Source organism: Chinchilla lanigera, unplaced genomic scaffold (assembly GCF_000276665.1).
Source record: "Chinchilla lanigera isolate Chin_1 unplaced genomic scaffold, ChiLan1.0 scaffold00024, whole genome shotgun sequence".
NCBI classification, from domain to species: domain Eukaryota; kingdom Metazoa; phylum Chordata; class Mammalia; order Rodentia; family Chinchillidae; genus Chinchilla; species Chinchilla lanigera.
Genome location: NW_004955425.1, coordinates 26,260,816 through 26,282,922, shown reverse-complemented (window position 1 = coordinate 26,282,922; position 22,107 = coordinate 26,260,816). Strand labels below are relative to the sequence as shown.

General features: G+C 46.9%; 1 protein-coding gene and 1 long non-coding RNA gene across 3 annotated transcripts in view; both read right to left on the bottom strand.

The window, feature by feature from the left end:
- The window catches only part of LOC102004298, a 156,020-nt gene that overhangs the window by 89,941 nt on the left and 43,972 nt on the right, over positions 1-22,107 (bottom strand). For both annotated transcript variants that reach the window (XR_001234297.1, XR_001234298.1), the window contains exon 4: positions 21,924-22,015. This is a non-coding gene — a long non-coding RNA (uncharacterized LOC102004298). The remainder of the gene's footprint in view (positions 1-21,923; positions 22,016-22,107) is intronic.
- LOC106148650 lies at positions 416-8,045 on the bottom strand. Its single transcript, XM_013514894.1, has 3 exons — positions 7,525-8,045; positions 2,873-2,985; positions 416-1,044 (listed from the first exon to the last, which is right to left on the bottom strand). Exons 1-3 carry the CDS (start codon positions 7,893-7,895, stop codon positions 890-892), a joined length of 639 nt encoding a protein of 212 aa, XP_013370348.1. The 5' UTR covers positions 7,896-8,045; the 3' UTR covers positions 416-889.

Below are 22,107 nucleotides of genomic sequence, written 5' to 3'. Positions count from 1 at the left end.
GGCTCACACACCACTGTTCTGCTTTCAGCAAAGCTCTTCCCAGTGAGCCTCGTGCTGTTGAAAGAATGCATTGTCCCCTCGAAGGGAGAACGCGGGTAGCACGTTACAAATCTGAGCTGTTAAGTGATAAATGAGTAATGAAAAGTATCCTGACATCATTAAGGTGTTCCTGAACATGCCGTCTGTTCCGGTTGTACTTGCTGCAACTCTGGGGAGACAGACCGGCTTGTAGGGTGACTGAAGCCTGCAGCCTCCAGATAGGGCCACTCCAACACCATAGGGCTTTTCCGGATTTTCCCACCTGGGGATAGAGGCACTTTATAAAAACAGCCAGGCTCACATCTCTGTAAACTTTCTTAGAATGTCACGCTGTCTTCAGCTACATTAGAGTGAACTGGCATCTTGACTGCACCAAATATTCCCAGGGTTTGGGACAGCTGCTCAGCACTGTCTCCCGCCAAGTTTCTGGAAGTCCTTCTCTAGCCAGTGCATGTGCATCTGGAGAAACCCTCTTATGTGCTCTTGGCTCCACCAGGGCTCAGCACCAACAGGAAGTCAGGGCACAGCAGGATGGGTGGCAGAGCAGCTGATCTGACATCCATAAGATGAAACTCACCAGAGCCAGAGAGGGCATCGCTTTAAAATTCTTAACCTCTGGACAGCTGCCTGGGGAGGAAACCTAACCACCCTTTTCCCTGCTAATGGGGCAGAATTCTGGGTCTCTGAAGAGGAGCCTGGATTTGGGGTGGGAAGTGCATTAGGATGATACAGTGATCCATTTGCCGGGACAACCGGGTCATTGGAGTAGAAGAGGGAACATCACTATGGCAACATGTCCTAAGCTTAGTCCCACAGGAACAAGCTGGTTTTGTCTGTGTCCTGGTAGCAGTCATGCTCCCTGGGAGGACGGCATGAGTAGCAACAGAAAACTTGCCTGAGTCAGATTACATGGGTACAAGTCCTGGTTCCGTCTCTTATGAGCTGTGTGACCCAGGACACAGCTTGTGACTTGGGACAAATCATTTAGCATCTTGGATTTCCGGTCTGTAAACCAAAGGACATGGTGGCATCTGTCACATAATATACTATGAAGACTTAACAGTAGCAAAAGGAAGACACTCAGCACAGTGTCTGGCACACAGAAGGGGTGCAGCAAATGCTTGATATTTATTGCAGACTCTCTTAACACGTTACATGCTGAATTATGTGCTTTATTTAATCCCATAATGTAATCACACAACAACTCTCAAAAGGTCTAGCCTGTGCTTATAATCACTATGCTGTACTGCTCACCTTGTTTTCCTAAGAGAAATATTTTCATGTCAGTGGCTATTCCTGTCTGCAATTTTCTCTTGAAAAATTGCTCCAGGCTGGGTGCTTCCTAAAGGGAAGCTTTCTCCATTAGCTCAACAGGAGGGGAAATGTAAGGGCAAGTCTTGACCCCCCCCCCCATTACCAAGAAATCAACTGTGGAAGTGAGTCATCTCTCTCGCCACAGGGCTGGATTTGGTGATTAATGGGAGACATTTACGATTAATACACTTTCTTGTTTAAGTTTTGAAAACTCATGATCTTGGAAATATGAGCTCAGAAAATGAAAAAAAAAAAAGAAGGAAGAAGAACAATATTCTCTTTCTAGTTATTTTCTTTCAAAAACTTGATCCCTTTCTCCCCAAATCTGGAAAATTGCCTGTCCCTTGTCCATGTCACATGGCTTTCCTTTCTCACTTCTCACCTCGGAAAGGACATTAATTCCAGCCAAAATGGTTATCATAGATCCCTAATGCAAACAGTCTCCACATTACCCAGGAGACAATGGGACAATTGATTGTGCTGGCCAGGGCACTGGTGGGAAATAAGGGAGCAACATGAGCCCTAACTGCTGTTGGCGCTGTATTTTTTTTAAAATGTGAGTGCAAAGGCTGTGCTGGCCTGAGCCCACGAGACCCTTGGTAAAGTAAAGACACCTCAGCTAGAGGCTGACTGAGACCAAGCCTCTAAGAACTCAGCCCAGTCCCAGCCCCTCAGCAGAGCAGGCACTTTCTCATCTGAGACAGGTTCTAAGACCCAGCTCCAAATGTCCTCACCAGGGAGAGCCCACCGACATGAGTATGGCTAACATTTGCTGAGCACTTCTTCTGAGATGAGAGTGCTTTTCAGCCTTCCATTTACATCTCAGGACAGATGCCTTGGAAAAGTGACTCTTATTTTCTGGTTTACAAGGATAAGGAACCCAAGGCTTAGAGTTCTGAGGATCTCACTGCCAATGCACAGCTTGTAAGGGGGAGGGCCAAAGTCTGAGCCCGGGTCTTTGACCTTAAATCCACTGCTTGCTTGAGAATGAGGCGAAAGAAAAGGAAGGCACAAGAAGAGAAAGATGGGAACAAAAGAAGGTGTGGTGTAAGATGTAAAATCATGGGCTGCAGTGAAATCTGGCAAAACGTGGCAACCCCAATAACCTGGGCAAGTTCTCTCCCACTTAGCTCCTGAGGAGGAGACCCTCCTCATCAGAGAGGCCAGGTATGGCTCCTGCTCATCCTCAAAAGTGAGTTTCAGTTCCCACCACCTGTGCAATTACTCACAAACCAATCCGGTCCTCCTCAGGAAGCAGGAGGCAGCCCACTCTCTTGACACAAGAGCTTGCCTTCTCCTGCCTCCCTCTGTTGTTCTGCTCTGTTCCCAAGTACAGCACCCATGTGGTCCTACGTGGCTAGGGTGCCCTTCTCCCTTGGGCTGGGAGCAGGTACCACAAATAAACTGACGTCAAGCTCACTGGTCGGGTGTCATGTGTTCAGCCCTCCCCACAGCCGTTAGCAGGAATCCCTCTGTCACCAGTGGGGAGAAAGATGATTAAAACAGGAGGAAAACATACCACAAGGAGAGGGTGAAGGAAGGGGTGGGCTCTGAGATGGCCCATCTACTGATTCAGTCACAGGGTGCCCACTTGTGTCTCCAGACTGTGATTCTGTGGTTACGGAAATGGGTCTGAAAAGAGAAAACCTTGGTTCAAACCCTTCCTCTGCCACCTTCCATTTGTGAGACCTCATGCAAGGTGCCAAACCTCTCTGTGCCTTTCATTCTTCTTCTGTCTCATGGGGATGGATAATAAACTATTAAGTAAAACAACCCATGTACAGCTAGCTGGAGAAGGCCTAAGACCTACCAAAGGCCCACCGTCAATACTACCCCAAATCTGTATGCACTGGGATCCCCTTTTCTCTGAATTCACCCAAAAACCTCTTTCCCTTTCCTTTTGGATCCAGTCCACTCATACCTACCTAATTAATGCAATACTATTTTCCAAGTTGCTGACTGTGATTTTATATTGTCTCTAAATCTTGTGCAAAAAGTTAACAAGTTGACAACTTAGAAACCCACCTGCCTACACTGCCCAAGAAAGGCCTGGTTTGAAGCCTTATAAAGCCCATTTGGTAGGACTTCTATAACAATGTACCACAGACTGAGAGGCTTAAACAACAGAAGTGTGTACCCTCGCTATTCTGGATGTTTTCAGAGGAAAAGGAGTATGCTCTCTTCCCATTGCGTGCTTGCGACAGCTGCTCCTCTATCAGCAAGGTTAATAAGAGAACAGCCAAGGAGATAGCTCAGCATCACAGCACCTCCCTGGCAAGTGCAAGGTCCTAAGTTTGATTCCCAGTACCAAAAAAAAAAAAATTGTAAATAAGAGAACAGCACATGTCTTAAGTTTTGTGTGATGTGGAATCCTTTGGACATAAAGACCCAGAGAAATGGGGAAACATGTATTATTCTGGTGCTGAGTATGATGAGGAAATAGTTGTGAAGAAGTACGTTTGGAAGGAAGGGGTATGATCCAATGATCAGAAGCTACCAGGACTTCTCGAGGCCTATCTGTTCAGATTCTGCCCTGTGACCCTATCTTCAGAGATAAAGACATTCCTTTCCTCCAGGTATAGGGCATCCACTTCTTGAATGCGGGTCTTAGCACCCACTTCAAAAGTTCAAATAATTCTTCCTAAGGTTTATGATCTACTTCGTGGGATAAGGGCTAGGGAAAGGAGAGAGTGGCCTTTCTGGTTCTGCTGTCTTGGAAATGCCAACATACTACATTCAACATTCCAAGCTTTGTACACTCTGACAGGCAGAGCAGCACCCTGCTCTTATCTTCACCTTGCACACGGTGTTGTTCCCACTGAGGTCCAGTCCCCAAACTTGCCCTTTTTGAAAAGACACAGTCATACTAGGTTAGGGTCCACCCTAGAGATCTCCTTTTTACTTGATTAGCTCTGTAAAGACCATGTCTCCAAATACAGCCACATCTGAGTTACTGGAGGTAAGGACTTCAGATATGATTTTTGGGAGGACGAAGTTCAATCCCTCACACAAAGGAAGGGCCTCAGGGCCATAGGTTAGAAGGCCAGAGCTCCACAGGAATAGGAAGGAAAAGATTCCCGAGCATCAGAGCTGCCTGGTGACCAGTGTGTGCCTGAGGACAGGCCAAACTCTAGCAGAAGCCAAGGTGATAAAGTCACACTCCAGCTTCCTCCAGCACTGGCAGTGATTGGTCACTGATTGGTTACCAGCTCCTCCTACCCACAACTAGGCCTTGGGATTGAATGACTACTTCATCGATGGAAACCAGTACACTTTTAAAAAGAAAAAAATCACACACGTACACATACAAAAAGAGTAACGTGATGTTGTCTGTTCAAAACCTCAAAAAAATGTCAAGGAGTGCTGAGTCAGGAAATTTTCCCCTAATGGCTTTTATTGGAAAAGTTTAACATTTCAACTTTATCTCTTCTTTCCTTTCAGACAGCCCCTCTGAGGTATTCAAGTGCAACAATACCATCTTTCAGGAATTCAGGTTCCCAGAGGACTCCCTCCAAGTCAGGGCCAGCACACACCCTTCTGGAAGCACAGCAGATTAAACACCAGAGAGTGGACTTTCTCCAGCTCCCCTGAACTGACAGAAAGGAGATTTACACTCTGATACACCACTGTCTCATTCCCATCTGGTCATGAAAAGAGCATTTGGTGGATAACATCCCTGACGCACTTATTGCCTGTGCGCTACAGTTGTTTATTATCGTGGAAAGCTCTAAAAGGTTCGCCATCACTGCCCTAAACAGCTACTGCTGAGAAGATACTTGCCAAAAGCTAAAGTTTTGTCTCTGGCACTCACCAGAAAATGCCAAGGGATCTGCAGAAGGGGCCATCCAAAGACTGACGATAGCCCTCATGTCACAGGACAGGAGTTCAGCCAGAGACTGGACCACAAGACCCTCACAGGACAAGAATACAGATGAGGAAGGACCATGCCATTGTGTCAGCCTTCCTCACACTTCAGTCTTCCTGCTGGGGCTCCATATCACTCCAATGTCACAGCTTCCCAGTGCCACTGGCTGCCCTGAGAGGCTGAGCCACCCAGGTATCCCATTTTTCCTGCTTTCAGTGGCTCACCTAGTTGACCACTTTCATCTGAACCTAACAAGTAAACGCAGAGACAAATGGGGAAGCAACAGGGTTAGCCAGGCAGGAGGGAGAATCCAAGGGAATGTAAGGGATTCAATCTGGTGTGGTCATGCCAGCTTACTTAAGGCGGGCCCTTCCTCCATGGAATACTATCCTTATAGGCAAAAAAGAGAAGAGACTCTTTTTTAATGCAGAGCTATAAATGACAAGAGAATTAGAGGCGCATTCCCTTCCTTACCACACTCAGTCCCAAAGGCACAACCTGCTCCCTCAGGGGATTCACAGATTCCAGGTTGGCATCCAGCAAGCCATAGTTTGGCGAAGTCCATCCTTCCTGATTCTTAAGTGGAATAAGGAGCCCATTGTTCTCAAGTTTGCTGCGCGCAGAACAAAAGAAGAACCAGTGCCAAAGGTGATCTTTGGCCACACCATCATCATTCTAGAATAAACAATACAACGATACACACTGGTTTGGAAGTGACATTTTCATCAACTAGACATGGTGAGGTCATTATCCCTGGACATAAGAATGAAGGGAGAGGCTGAGCCAGCAATTTGAGTCCTTTCTTGCATAAGCAGAAAGCTTCTCTGAGATGTGGCAGAAAGGGCAGGGCTTGCCATCCGAGGACCTGTGAGTGCAGGACAGTAACTAGTAGCAGCACAGCCATATGGCAAAGACTGGGGGCCCGTGGTAGGGACTCATTCATATGAGAGTTTTCACATCTCTCCTCTTAAACATACTAGTGCACACACTGCCTGATAGGAAAGGGGAAAGGAGATGTGTGTTAAAGACCTGCTCACAGGCCTTTCCTCACTGCCCTCTGTCCTCTTTGCTCCTGATAGAGGAGACTAAGAGAGGATATATGACTTCTACCCAAGAACCGCTCATCAAACCCACATGCCTTTCATCACAAATGTATAGTCAAGGCCTATTTAAAGTCAAGGAAAAAGGAACCTCATTAGACTCTTCAACCAAAAGAACAACAGGAAGCCAGTTTGTCCACATCCCACAGGTCCCAAGAGGCTTCCTCTTGCCACCTGTACAGTATCTGAGAGTCACTCCATAGCTTTCTGGGTTGCTTCCACTCCTAAGTACAAGCCTCATGTTCATAGTTAAGAGTCTTTCAAGTATTAAGTAAAAGTGTCATCCAAACCACAACTCTGTTACTCTGCACTAAAGATTGCTCTCCATGCAGCTGGGCCTGGCTCTGCTGGCTCCAGTCAAGAGAAGCAAGGAGGATGGCGCTGTTCCACCTCTTTTTCTTCCTCCTCCAACTCTAGGTCTTTCTGGGTCAGAAGAGGGGAGGGGGTCTAGGAGGTACTTGGGGTTTTGGTTGGCAGCACTCTTAGAAGTACCTCTCAATGAGGAATGCTATCTGTGTTGGAGGGGTTTGAAGGCTGTTCTCTGAGCTCACATAAGAAACCTCCTTTCTACACAATTTCGTGTTATAGTTAAAGAACATTCTGAAAGATTTTTTCCTCTTAGTCACTTTCTCATTGCTGGGATAAAATTCCCAACACCCATACCTTAAAGGCAGAGAGATCTATTTTGGCTCATGTTTTGAGAGCATGGTCAGCTGCCTCCAGTGCAGAAAAAACACAGTGGAAAGGCCTGGGTAGAAGATAGCTATTCATCCTATAGCAGCCAAGAAACACTGAGCAAGGGAGGAGTTGGGGACCAGAATGTAACTTAATGAGATCATATTCTCAGTAACCACCTCTCAATTGAACATTCAGCTAATCTACTGGATGAATCGCCTGAGAACTACAGTAGCCCTATGACCCAGTCACCTTCCAAAAGCTCTACCTTTAGATACACAAGGTTTTGGGGGGACATTCTAGATACAAACCATAATAATAGACCTGCCACTAGCCCCTACCTTGACCCTTTCTCCTCACAGGAAGCCCTCTCAGCTAAGGTCCCCTGAAGACACTTGGTATCCATTTGGTCCATTGGAACCTCTCACATGCCAGCCAAAAATGTCAAGAAGCAAGATGCCAACAGTCATATCCATCCTGTTTCCTGCTTTCCTGGGGTATCTTAGTTTGGGGAGTTGGGTTTGTATTTACCCCCAACTTCCAGGGATATGTGCAAAGCTCTCCCATGACACTGGGTGAGCCTCTGGTCTTCTGTAGCTCACAGCTAGGCATCCAGGCAGCAAGAGTCCTGCCTCCATCTTCCAGGCATCCCATTCTCCAGGAGACAACCCATTCCTCACATTGCAGGGCCCAAGGCAAGAGTTCAAAGGGAGGCTGTGCTGGTTAATCTTGATTGTCAACTTGAGTGGATTTAGACAGTATTGGAGAGATGACTGGATTGTGAAGTCACTAGCCTCATCAATGAGGTAAACCATGGGTGAGTTTATAGTTGAATGGGCTATTTGGAGGTAGGATGTAGTTGGAGGAAGTGGGTCATGGGGCCATGATCTTTGGGAGTACATCTAGTCTCTAGCCCTTCCTCCCTGTCACTCTTCCCCTGCTCTCTGCTTCCTGGATACAATGAGTTGAGCTGCTGTTATCCATTATGCACTGATGTTTATGCCATGGAGCGAGCTAATCATGGACTGAATCCTCTGGAACCAAAAGCCAAAATAAACCTTCCCTTCTTTAAGTTGGGAGTGTCAGGTATTTTGTCCCAGTGATGGGAAAGCTGGCTAATACAGAGGTCTATGTGCCAAATATTTAAATATGCAAAAGTTACAAATCAAGTTTAAAGTATTGCTGCTTCTCTTTCTACCCCTGTCTCTATTCCCTACCATGGAAGCCATGAGTATATGGATGTGGCTCCCCAGACAGTGCATCTAAGGTCTACTCACATCCCCACAAACTGCAGTCCCTTGGCTACACTCAGGGTCAGAGCTGAGCACAGTCCACCCTGGGTGTTTGGACATAAGACAGGTCTGAACAGAACCTGGAAGGGGCCTTGAGCATTCTGGGAAACCTGGACACTTGGAACAGGATGAAGGGAGAAGAGGCAGTGGTTCCAGGAAACCACTTCCTTGTGGAGAGGAGCCTACCAGAGGACCTACAGAGAGAGCACCTGTATGACACAGAGGGCTGGCAAGGACTACATTGCGGGCAATTCTAATGAGTGCTTTTTTTGGCCTTCCATCACCTGATTGAATTGCACCATGGGAAGGGAAAGGCAAATGCCACAGCCCCATCCCCTAAAGACCTCAGCTCACTACTCAACAACCCCCTTTCTATATGCTAATATAGATGGCCTGGGATATGCGGGGGAAGGGCAAGGGCCAGCCTGGTCTCCTGCTGGATGGAGCTGGTGATGGTTGATACATTGTGTCGACTTGAAAGTTTTAGAAGTTTACCTAAGTCTCAGCAGTGAGCCAGGGTCCTCACTGGAAACATCCTCATCCTATGCAATAGCAGAGCACAGGAGGTGGGGTGAGTGCTACACCCTCGGGGTGCGGGCGGGGCAGGTAGCCTGCTTAAAATATAAAAGAGGAAAAGAGGCTTGCTGTCCCCTCACTTTTGTTCTTGCTGCTTTTGCTGTCTTCTGCCACCTTGAAGTGTTGCCCCTGCACCTTGCCACCCTCCCTTGGAGCCAAACGAGTATGGACTGAAACCTCCACAAACTGTGAGCTAAATAAACCTATCTTTCCTTAATTTGGGGCATCAGGTATTTTGTCTTGGCAATGAGAGAAAAGTAACTAAGACGGGGCTGTTTGAGTTAGAATATAGAGACCTCAGTGCCCATATCCTCAGCTTTGGGGCTATAGCCCACATCCAGAGACACTCAGATCATGGGGTTGCAGCACACTCATATCCCTAATCTGACAAGGGCTTTCCATTAAGTAGGAATGCTTTGCACACCCACATTTTAACACTGTGAGGAAGGAGGGCGCCAAAGTGTGGTTCACATGTGGACAACTTTAAAACGAGGCTCTGTCATGTAACAAAAATAAACTTAGGGGAACATGCCTGTGATGACATAGGGAGGCGACACCAAATCCCTGCTAGGGAAATGCCATGAAAACTTTGAGAGAGAGCACCCACTTCAATGGTCAAAGAAACATGTTCCAACCTGCATGACCTTGGCCTTTTCCTGCAACTCAAAAAGCGAGGTGCTGTCCCCAGACACCACCATCAGGAGGCCCTCCATAGCACAGCACTACTTCTGGGCAAGCAGTAGGTAGTGTCCCCAACACACAAGGCCCTGGTCTCCACTTTGCAGAAGAGAAGCCTTTGGAAGCACTGCCAGCTCCCCAGCTCTGTATCCTCTACTCAGCACAACTGTCACCATGTGGCTTCACCATCCCTGGATTCAGCCCTGCTCTGGTCTCTGGCCAGGGAGACCAGATCTAATACCTCATTGCATGTGTGAGCATAAAGAAAGCAGAACTGCTGTTCAACTGGAGGCCCTGGGTTTAAGTCCTGATCCTGCTACTTATTAGTTGTAAGATTTTTAGATGTCAGTGGATTTCCTGGTCTTCATCTGGAAATTGGAGATATTAAAGGTATCAGTTTGCCTGTTCCCATGGGAACTGAATGAACTAATGGTTCCATTTGGAAGTGGTAAGTTCTTAACTGTCAGTGTTAGGAGGCCAGGCCACAAGTAGGAGCACCAGGGTCTTTGCTTATGGTTTAACATCAGTTCTGTAGGAACCATGGCTCTGCCTACACTGCCAGATCTAATAATAGCAATACCAGAAACAACAGAACCTGTTGTGGAAGAAGTCTATAATCATATAACAATGAAAGTCTAATATGAGTTGAGCATTTGCTATGTGGTAGGTACTATCCTGGGTGTCTAAGCTCATTTCATTAGTGTTTAGCAACGCCTAGGAGAGCCATTATCACACCTAGGGTCTGTTCTCCCATACCAGCCAGGTCAAGGGCTGAAGTAGCCTGGATTTATAAATACTGATGCAGTCCACCTTCCGCTGGGCTACCTCGTTCTCCCAAGTGAGACTTTCTTGACATCAGCTAGCAGCACCTTCTTGAGTGTTTGCTTACCCTCAGAAATCTCCAGCTAGTCAAGCAGGGTAGAGCTTTCTCCGGACACAAGCACCAGGATCTGACCCCAAGTCACCTGTCCCAGGCAGCCCAGCTGTTCACACTTGCTTCCCAGTGCTCTCGGCACCTTCTGCTCCATGGAAGCTGAGCTCCTGTAGCTCCAGGTCCTGCTGCTTAACAAGTGGTCCCCAGTGGTAGCACCTTTAAACAACAACCATTCTATCACTTTTCATGCCTCATTTGGATCGGGAATGTGGGAAGTGTGCGGTGGCAGTGCCGTGGCTCGGGGGTGGTGTTGGTCAGATTTCCATCAACTTATGAAGAGAGAAGGTTGGTTTTGGCTCATGATTTCAGAGGTTTCAATCCAGGATCAAATGGCCCCATTTCTGTGGAAGTGGATGGCAGAGCAACCTGCTCATTGTACAGCCTGGACATGAAAAAGAGCAAGAGACAGGTCCTCAGATCCCCTTGGAAGGCATTTCCCCAGTGATCTAAAACCTTGCACAAGTTTCCACCTCCTAAGGTTTCTTCTAGCTTCCTGTAGTGCTGGCTGGCACCAGCCTTTTAACACAGGCCTTTGAGGGACATTCTGGGTCCATTTCCAGCAGGGTCTCTCGTGGGGTTGCAGCCAGTGAGTGCGTAGGGAGCTAGCTGTCTCAGGGCCTCTGCCTGTGGTTGTTCCATGCCACTGGTGCAGGTCTCCTTCCAGGGTGTCAATCTCAGGGAAGCTGGACTGCCTGCACGGTGGCTCTGGGCTCAGCAACTAATGTTCTCGAGAACAAGGTCAAAACTGCAGCTCCTGTCATGATCAGCCTCAGACAGCATCGCTCTGGCATGGTAGCACCCTGCCACAATCGCAAGGCTGCCAGAATGCAGAGAGGGAACACGAACTCTGCCTCAGTGTGGGATGCAGGTTAAGGTGACAGTGTATAAACAGGATGTCAGGTGAGAGGTGTTACTGCAGCCGTCCCTGAAGAACACAGCTGCCACATTCACCGAAAAGGAGGGCCCAGCGCAAACAGCCGGACTCAGCCCTTCCATCCCGCAGGAGCATCTGGTCCTAACGTCTCGTTCTACCTCTTATAATGACCTTGGATTCCTGTTCTGTCTTCAGTTGCCCACTGAAACTCTCACCCCTGTGTTTGAAAACCCAGGCCTCCACCCCTCACCAAGGGCATCTCCTTCTGGCTGGCCTCTGTCTCTGACAATTGCCACACTGACCTCACAGACAAGCTGTGAGCTAATAAAAGCCTGCTGGGCACCATGGAGAGGGACCTACCACTCCCAATTTGCCCTTCAAGCACTTTCTGCCACATCCACCCGGCCACCTGAGCAAAGGCCCGTTAGCCTGCCCTGGGGTGGGCACTCTGTGACCCCGCCCACTGCCACTTCCTGAGACACTCCTGCCTGGAGCAAAGCACTGGTCCTTGTTGTCTCACCTTCCACGTCGGCATGGAGCTGCTCATCTTATCTACTTGCATTGTTCCGTGTGTGTCACCCAACATGCATGTTACCAAATCAGGTAGGTCAATACTTCAAGCTCACAATACCATAACATTCAAGCAGGATGCTCCAGGACACCAGGACAGGACTTGACTCTGCAATTTGCCAGCAGTGTAAACTTTGAGCAAGTCACTTAACTCTAGATTCTTGTGCTATGTGGATAAGAATTTTTGCTGTCCTGTATTTAGCCTTGGGCTCAAATAAGGTGTAATATGTGGGAATGATTGAACACATAACAGGTAATTTTATTATTATTATTATTATTACTATTATTACAGTGGACACTAATGCTGCTCCTGTAACCTGGTCCCTTGCCTCCAGAGGCTGGTCACCCTGCAGCCCAAATATGCCCATCCCTTCCTAGCCACCTCATCAACTCATTATTTCCCCCACACATACCCTGCAGAGGGACACAGTGAGTACCTTGTGGCCCTACTTCCTCTACTCTGTCACCAGTGTGTAGTGGCCATCTCAGCCCCTTCCAGACCTGCTAGTGCCAACCCGGAAACAGATGGCCCAAGGGGTGTGTCCCAGACACCAGTCCAAATGCAGACACCCCCAGTCCACACCAGACACCCCCCAGTCTGCACCAGACACCCCCAGAGACAAATCTACCTCAGGCCCTTAATGCCATGGCTTGGATATGGTTTGTCCCTCAAATGTCCACAGGCAGCAAGGACAGGGTGCTAGGAGGTAGTAGAACTATTAATAGATAGAGCCTAGTAGAAGTGGGTTAGGCCATAGGAGGGACCTCTGCAGGCACAGTGGTACCATGGTAGTGTCATCCACCACCATGAGGCCCTCACTGAGTGCAATGCTGATGCCACGCTTTCAAATCTCCAGAACTGGGTGCTCAATGAACCTCTTCACTGTATAATTTACACAGCCTTCAGTATTTCATTATAGTAACAGAACACACACAGATGCACTTGCTTACCACCTACTCACTCCACCCCTGTCCTGTGTTCCTAGGAGAGATAGGGACTCCAGAGCAACAGCAGCCAGCTGTGGACTAAAGAGAGACCTCTAACAAGCACTTTACTCCTCCCCACAAGACTTGCTCAGGCCCCTCCAGGGAGCAGCTCCCCAGGATGCTGCCCCTCCCACCCTTCCTGAAAAAGCCTGGCGGAAAGGAAATGTTTCAACAGTTCCGACTTGATGCTTCTGGGCTCCGGGCTTTTTTCCTTACTCTGATCTTTCCCACACAAGAAAAGGGGAAGGCAGCCCAGTGGAGGGAAAAGATGATAGAACTGTTTATCTTTCAGAAAGCCCAGAGGGCAGGAACAGGCAAAAGATGAGCTGTTGCCAGGGACAGGAGAGCAGGTGAGAACTGCCTCCACAGCGCCCATGAATCAAAGTTTAAAAACTTTCACAGAACTTTACTTTCACAGTAGCTGCAGGGGGAAGAAGGGCAAGGGCAGGTTGATCTGTTGATCTTTGCTTCTTCCTGCTGAATGGTCTCTCCTCACCCGCTCTGTCAGGAAACCCTGCCTGGGTCCAGGAGGCCAAGCTGAGGTCACAGACTACAGCTGGAGGGAGCAGAACTCAGTTAATGCAGTGAACAGCAGACTTTGGGGCACTGGGGCAAGGATGGAAGTGCCGGAAAGGAGGAGCCAGGGAAGAGGAAACAGAGAGGTCCGGAACACAAAAGAGCCTGGACTAGGAAATGGCCAGAGCCTGCCCTCGAAGAACCCAGAAAGTAGAATAAAAGAGGAAAGAGAAAAAGGGGTAGGAGTGGGAGGGAGAGAGGGAAAAACAAGAAAGGGTTGGGGTGAGAGGAGTTAAAAAGACACAACATTAAGAGGCAGGAAGGGAGAAATTCCCCAATTGTGAAGGAGTCAAACCCTAGCAATCTGTTAACAGTGTGTAAACCTAAAAGCTCATCTCCTCCCAAAACACTGAATCCCTCTTGCATTAACTAAGTTCCGGATGTGACCCCAAAACAGGGCTGACTTGCACCACCCTGAGAGTAAACACTTCCTTGCTTTTTGCACCTGGGCACCTCTTGGCTTCATCCTTGTCTCTGCCTAGAATCTGAAAGTTCTCAACCCAGTCTGCACATTAGCATTTCCAGAGACTTCCCACCACCCCCGGTGCTGGGGAGGAACACAGGGCCTCATGCTGAGCTTCCTCCCCAGCCCTTTTTATTCTGAGACAGTCTTGCTAAGTCATGAAGTTACCAGGCTGGAATTGAACTTGTGATCCTCCTGCCTCAGCCTCCCAAAGTGTTGGGATAATAGCCATGAACCACAAAGGCAGGTTCAGGGAGATTTTTAAAGGATCCATGCCTGAGCCCCTGCTAAGACCAGTATCATCAGTCTCCAGTAGAGGTACCCACTTGGGCTTTAAAAGCATCCACAGCGTTAAATGTACAGCCAGAGCCAAAATGAGGAATGTCATACACAGTAGTGTTTGGCTCTATGAGAAGGACAGCAGGTTTTCTGCCTCCATGAATAATACTGTTTCTGAGAGAAAATGTGTTTAGTTTTTAACTCCAGATGTTGGGCACAAAGCAGCCCCCACACTCTGTGTCCTACCCACCCACAGACTGCAATGTGTATGCATCCAGGAGAGGTCGAGGACAAAGACAGCGGCCAGGCTTCCCCTCCTGGGTCCCACATTCCGTGCCCAGTATGACCAGGGCCATCTGGCCACATGTGGGAAACGTCAGTGTTTGCAAGTCAGGGAGTTCTTGAATTCAGTTAAAGCTGAAAGAAAAAGAGAAAAAAATACGTCAACAATAAATAACAGAGGAGTGGGGCTATATAAGAAATGGCAGAGACTTGGAGTTAATAAATAAAGAAGACATATGTCTGGAAATGACGCTGAAATGTGGCTTTGAACAATGCCACACCAGGAAACTGGCTGCGCCAAGATGTTAGGGAAACTGGTTTTAAAAACTGTGTTAACTTGTGTTAGAAGTGCCAGACAAAACGCGATCCTTCCGATCAAACAAACACAGCCCTTTCTCCCAGGGAAAGAGAAAAAGACAGCGCTTGAGCACTAGAGGTCTGAGAAATTCTGCAGCATGTGGGGCCAGGGGCAGGATTCCTCCCAAGCCCTGCAGTCCGCACACCCCACGCACGTGGAGACAGGCAGAGGACTAGGTCCCTGTCCCACTTCCTGCGGGTCCCTTGGCACCTTGCACATGGGAAGCAGGATCTTGCTTGTGAGCAGCACATGGGGAGACAGCTGGCAGCGACACAAAGCTTGATGAACTCCTGGGAGCCAACAAGACAGAACAGAACAGGCCAGAGGGTGCAGTCAAACCCTGTCATTCCTTCACTCCTTCTAGTATCATTCAATATCGAAGTCAATCAAATAACTGAATTACACCAGCCGCAGCCCAGGAAAAATGATGTAAATGGCCCTGGTGTCTGGCGGCAAAGGAGGCCCTGAATTCTCTTGTGAAGGGCTCCCCAGACAACAAGCAGGGCCCAAGGGCCTGCACAAGACAGAGCTGCCCCTCCTCTGGCCAGTAACTTCTTCCACCTCAAGGGTGACCACTCTGAGAAGTGCAGCTGGGGTGGGTGATCACCACAGGGGCCCGCACATCAGCCTCCCTCTCTTACCCTAATTAATAACAGAGCAGCTCCCTGTTAGATCTAAACCATCTCCATCTTTGTGAGTCATACCCTACAATGTCCAGGACCGGGGGCCTTTGCATGTCATCTGAGAATCAGGGCAAGAACATGGACACGGGAAGAACGAGGAAGGTGATGGCCCAGCCTGGGGACAAGGTCCAAGGTCCAAGATTCGGGGAGTTACAGCAACCATCTGGCAAAGCAGCAGCCCCAGAAGCCTGGTCTCTTTGACCCACAACAGCGTGGACCATTGCTCCTGACATGGTAATTCCACCACCCTCTTCAGACTCTACAGCTCCTGCACAGAGTCCTCCATCCACCTCACAGCTTCTGCCTTCTTGCAGCTCAGTTGCTCATGACGTCTGCTACTTGTCCCCTCTCTGCGTACCTCTCACTCCTGTACAGCCCCAGAAACTGACACTCCAATAGTGGCACAAAGACAGAAGAACTGTATGGAACTTTCTCGTGGAACAGTACTCTCCCAGCAGGCTCTGACCAGCTGCCTTTGAGTCCAAAGCCATCCTCTATTCCAAATGACCAAGCCCAAAGAATAGGGACAATGTACAAAGTATGGCAACCCAAGCAAAAGGATCACCCATGGCTATGCTCAGAAGGGCCTGGAGGACATGCAAATATCTGATCCCGGACAGTGTTGGCCTCCTCCACCCAGCGGCCTGGCTTTCCTTTCTCAAGTTCAAATGCACATACTCCAGACAGCACACTGGAGTGCATAGGAGCAAAGCACCTGCAGGAAAAGAACGCACTTCTCCAAGGGAGAGAAGGCAAACTGCTTTCTAATGTCAAACATCAATGATCTGGATTCCCATGCTATGAACGTGAAAACTATTATGGCGAGGCCAAATCAGACACAAAAAGAATAGGCTCTCAGGGAATAATGGCTAACAGCTATAGAGCACTGGCAGAGACTCAGGCTCTTAGCCGGTAGTTAAGCGCTCCATTGGTACTAACTGCACGCACCCTCCAAGGCTCTGACATGGCTGTGGGGTGGTGACGAAGACCTGCTTGCTGGCTGGCCCTAAAGCACTCCCAATCCCTCCTCCCTTAGCCACTAGTACAGAAGCTGGAAAAACATGTTGCCAACTTCACTTGCAGATGAGGGGTCTGTGGCTTCACTCTGGCCAATGAAACATGAGGGAGAGCTACCTGGAAGCTTTGGGGAAAGCTTTTCATAAAAAAGGAGGGAGCAACCCTGGAACATGGACCCCTCCCACATATATACATTTGCGTGCGTGTGTGTGTGTGTGTGTGTGTGTGTGTGTGTGTGTGTGTTTAATCCTGCTATCACCTCCTACTTCATGGCCTGCCTCCTGCTGCGAATACAGATCTACGAAGTGAAGAGACCCTAGCCATCTTGTGAGATGAGGTAACCAATAGAAAAATGAAATAAAAGAGTTAGATGGTGGAGTTGTCAAAAAGACCCTGGGTGCCTAATAAACCTCTTCAGCAGCTCAATCAACACCTGTGGCACAGCCAAACTGCTACAAGGGTTGCTATCACACCACGATGCCCATCATATGGATAAAGAAAGTGAAACCAGAGCAGTAATCTCAGCAACTCATCTAAGACTCTCAGCTATGAATGGACTTAGTTGGTTCAAAACCAAGCCTGCTGATTCCAGGGACCTAACCACTGTGATCTACACCTCTCCAGCCAGAGGAAATCTAGAATTGAGCAGTCTGCATTTTGAAGGACTCCAAGCTCCTTTCAATTAAGAGATAAGGGCCACAGTGGATACGTGCTGGGTCCAAGTCTACTGGCTTCACCCACTCACAGCTTTAGGACTGAATCCTGACACCCACTCAGTGTCTTTTACTTTACCCGGCACTTCCTCTCAAGAGAGACTATAAAGCCTGTATAGCACCACGATGGCTTTCACATCGCCTTAGCTAAGGATTTGTCATCTTGACTCGTTTTGGACCCCTGACACCACAGAAACCAAGACAGAAGTGAAGACGATTGTATTGTGTATCAGAAAGTTATCATGCTGACCACATTACACTTCAGTGTATTTAGACTATATTAAGCCAAGATATTTTATACCAGAAAATGTTACCTGAGAAGGAACATTATTAGTGGCTTTTGCAATATTCATTCTAAGAGCCTGCACTACAATACCCAGAGGAGGAGCAGAGTTGCATTCCTAGAGCAATGGCAGACACCATCCCCAGGCAATTTCTATTATTACGTGGCTCAAAAAACTAAAACCAAAGCAAACAAACTCTCCAGTTTCCTAAAGATGGTCATAAAATGAGGAGGTCTACTTACACACAAATTCACCACCTTTCCAAAGTGCCGTGGCCAGAATGGAGACTTTGGTTTTGAAAACCCAACTCCAAGAATCTTTTTCTTCCACATTCTGGCTCCTTTTCAAGCATTTCTGAACTTTCCCAGAAAGTTGCCATCATCCTATGATTGATGCATTTCTGGAGATTCTGCTGAACTTGCCTGTTCACATTACCCAGCTGTTCAGTGCCTGTGGTTTTCACTAATGGTCGTTACATTTGATCATTCCCTCTTTGCCCCTAAACTTTCTGGCAGTGCACAACAAATACATAGAATGCAACTGGAAGTGAAAGCCTTGCAAATCTAGCAAAGTTTAGGATGAGAAAATGACTTGCACTTAGAATAGTGAGATATGGAGGAAGTCAGAAGACTCACTGGTTCACCCGATCCACCAGTAAATGGTGTGCACCTTGCTGTGTCAAGCTCTCTGCCCTGTGTCCTTCTTACATTATCCCCGTGAACAATGCTGCAGTCACTGGGTGAGCTAGTCTACTCATTCTTTGTTACTGGGAATTCAAGGCTTAGCAAGATAGAATCACTTAAGCTCACTGTGGTCAGGGGACTTCAAGAAGCTTACAAGCTGGAAACGAGGCATCAGGTAGTGCACACACTTACACTAACACAAAAAAGAATAAATTTGATAGATGAACCAGCGTTCAGGGACCAAAGATAGAAGAGATTGCGTTTAGGCCTCTTAGAGAAGATTGAATTTGATGCAGTTCTAGAAGATGGGTAAGACGGCAGGGGAGGAGGGGACACAGGGAGATTCAGAGACAGAGAAAGATAGACAGACAGACAGACACAGACACAGACAAAGACACAGAGACACAGACACAGAAACAGAGAGACAGATCCCAGCACAGTGGAGGACTGGGGTGCAGGATAGAGTCAGGCACTAAGACTGGTAAAGTAGGTGAAGTACTATTATCTAGAATGTCAGTCCAAAGCTAAAACTTACCAGAATCACAAAGAGGAGCCATGGAGCTCCCAGCCAGGAACTCTCCCACACTGTCCTCCAGAGATGGGCATCCAGCAGTGATACAAAGACAGAAAGGAGCAAGGCTCGTGGCTGGGGGGCCGAGGCCAGCAGTGACCACACAACAGTACAGCAGAGGGTGGGGGACTGAAGCATGGCGGGAGTGGTGGGAAGGTGGAAACCACACAGGCAGGAACCCCAACCTTACTCCTGGTAAGTGAGGAATGAGGCATCAAAAAGGATTCTGACACACGGGGCCATCAACACCCATGTAGGCAAAGTTCAGTGTCTGAGAACAAGCTGCTGAACAAAACAAAAAACTCAAACAAGATTCAGGGTGAAGAACCTCTAGGTTAAAATGATACGTGGTTAGCAGTCCCTGCCTCAGTCTCTTCTCCAAATCCCATTAAACAGACAAAGGCCCACACATTTTAGAGAATGAAACTTGTGATTCAAGGATTGCCTAACTGTGGAGAGCATTTCCCGCCACCCCAAGATGGAGGAAGGTAGCTTGGGGAAGCAGTGAGTAGCCAAGTTACAGCTGGTCTTGGGAAGCAAAGAAGTCTACGCCTCATGAAGAGGACAGCGTCCCCACCCTCCCCACGGTCTGCTCAGCTCAGTACCACACAGAAAATTCTATTGTAGGAGGATTTCTTTCTAAAGTGCTAGCATAAAATACCAGTAACCTCTTCTCCCCCTGTTCTCTCTCACTAACACTATCCCACTCACATTTTCTATCAACTCTATGGACTGACAACAACGAGCAATGTCTACCATGCGCTTTGCATCTATAGACTGTGGCTGTCAAAGGCAAGGGATGTATGTAAGAAAAGAGACTGAAATCCAACAGCAGTGCAGGCCTGGGCTGTACATGTCCACCATTGCCTCAGTTCTGAGTGTCAGACAATCAGGCAGTGGATAAGATCTTGTTTCTGTACAGAAAACCCTCAAATCTGTCAGCTGTCTAATCCGTAGGTAACCTGTCTAATCCAAAGATTTGTAGTCAGCTAGCTTAAAAAAGGGCCTACAAAAAAAGTACCAGTGCTCATGAGAAAGGGAGCAATATCCTGGAGATCAAAAAGAAGATACCTTTGAAAATTATTTCTATCCAAAAGAAGATATAGTATGAAATGTTTTTATATCTCTAATTGTATCCAAGAATATATGGCCTCTCTGAAACAGGACCAAAAAGCCAAAAAGTTGAACTGGAGGAACATGGTGGGAGGAAAAGCCAGCGCCGTGGAATGAAAAGACAATAAACCCAGATGAAAAGCCAGCTGCTGAGATAAAGAGGCTGGAGTTACCGGCCGAGAATGAAGTCAGCACAGAGGGCAGAGAAATAGACACTGGGAAATCAGACCTGCAATGCATAGGACAAACTCGAAAAGCTCTCCCAGACTCTGCAGGACGAAAAGGAGGAGGAGCAGAATAATTGTTAGCCTTTTTAAGATAAATGGGAAGATGATGTATGTGGAGAAGTGGAAAGGAAATGCAATCTAAAATAATAGCTGTTAGCAAAGACGGAACCAAACACAGCAGGACCAGAGCAATAATCACAGATACAATCTGGAGGCAGGAGCAAAAACTTCTCTGTTAGGAAATATATATACTTGCTCAGGCCAGGGTTTTTGTCTCTAAAGTGAGGTTTTAAAACAACATGCAGGGTTTTTGTGAATAGTAAAGGAGATTCTATGTGTTATATGCTTGTCTTCAATATTTTTACACAGTAAATGTTAAGCATCACTTGTTTACTATGACTCTATAAATAGCTCATACAAATTAATAAGCAGTTTTTAAAAACAATAGAAAACTACCAAATGTATGAAAAGTTTCATGAAATCAAACCATCAGTAGCATAGAAGCATATGAAAACTGTTCACTTCATGAAGAATCAAAGAAATCCAAATTTAAAAAGTGAGCTATGACTTTTCTAATAACAAATTAGCTATGCTTTTATTTTCTTCCATGAATGACAATCCTTTGCAATGAGAAGAATGCACTAAAGGAAAGTTTCTCCTGCTCTTCTGCGGGGCTCTAGAGGAATCAACCTGCGACTGATATTTTTAGATCAGGAATGTTATAGCCCTTCAATATCCACTTGTTAAACTCCTAAACTGAAATCTAACTGGAGTCATCTTCTGAGAGGAGATAAACAAGATTAAATGAGGCCATGAGGGCCAGGACCTATGATTTATTAGAAAAGGGAGAGACACCAGAGTTCTGTGTCTACAATCTGTTGATAGGCAACTGAGCCCTCACTATGACCCACGTGTGCTGGGACTTCACATCTTCAGAACTATGAGAAGATGAAGATGTACTCTTTAAGCCCCCACCATGGCATTCTGCTGTGGCAGGCCAAGAAAACCAACATAGTTCATTAACTAGAATTTCTATTTCAAGGAGCCAATCCTAAGAAAATAATCAATGACTTCACAAGGATTCATCAACATAGTTACAGCCAACCTAACCTTCAACAGTAGAAGGTCCATTGAGAAGCACAAAATATATATTATTTTGCAACAATGAAAAGCAAGTTTTAAAGTTTACTTAGTTATGTAGAGAATAGTTATTGCATAACATTAATAGAAAAATATATCAGTGGTAAATTGTGTAATTCTCAAATATATACACATAGAAAAATGTATGAAAATATTGACAGAAATATTACCTCTGATGGTGAGATTACATGTAGGTCTTTTCTTCATTATTTTTTGAGATGCTATAAATCAACAATCATCTTGTATTATTGGTACAATCACAAAAGAAAACAAGGCATGAATCTTACTTATGCCATTAGCTTACGAGTCTTTAACTGGAGCTTCATTTTATGTATGGAATATTCATCTAGAGATATTGTCTAAGTCATTCACCTCCATTCATAAAATGATAAATGTTCTAAAGAAATTTTCACTACAGGATGCTCACGTTAATGCCAGCATCTTTTATCCACCAACTTCAAACAAATATGCCTGCTTTCTCCCAAGGAGTTCTGCGACAGGGCTTAGCAGAATTCTTGCTTTTTTCTTTCCGATGTATGATGCCAAAATCAGATCAAGGTCCCAGGAATTTGAAATGTTGAAAAAAGTAATTGCAGACAATGTAAGTAGGTTCAGGGAGAGGGAACTTACCACAAATAACACCAAGATGGAAAACATTCTGTGGAGAGAGGAAAGTTGTTCTTGTGTCCTTCAGAGAAAGGAACTAGACTCAAACGCTGGACCTAAAGGAAGAAAAGATTCTCATACAGAACTGTGAAATCATCGATAAGATTCCTTGCAAAGCAGTGGCCCTCCCGTCACTGGTAATATTAAG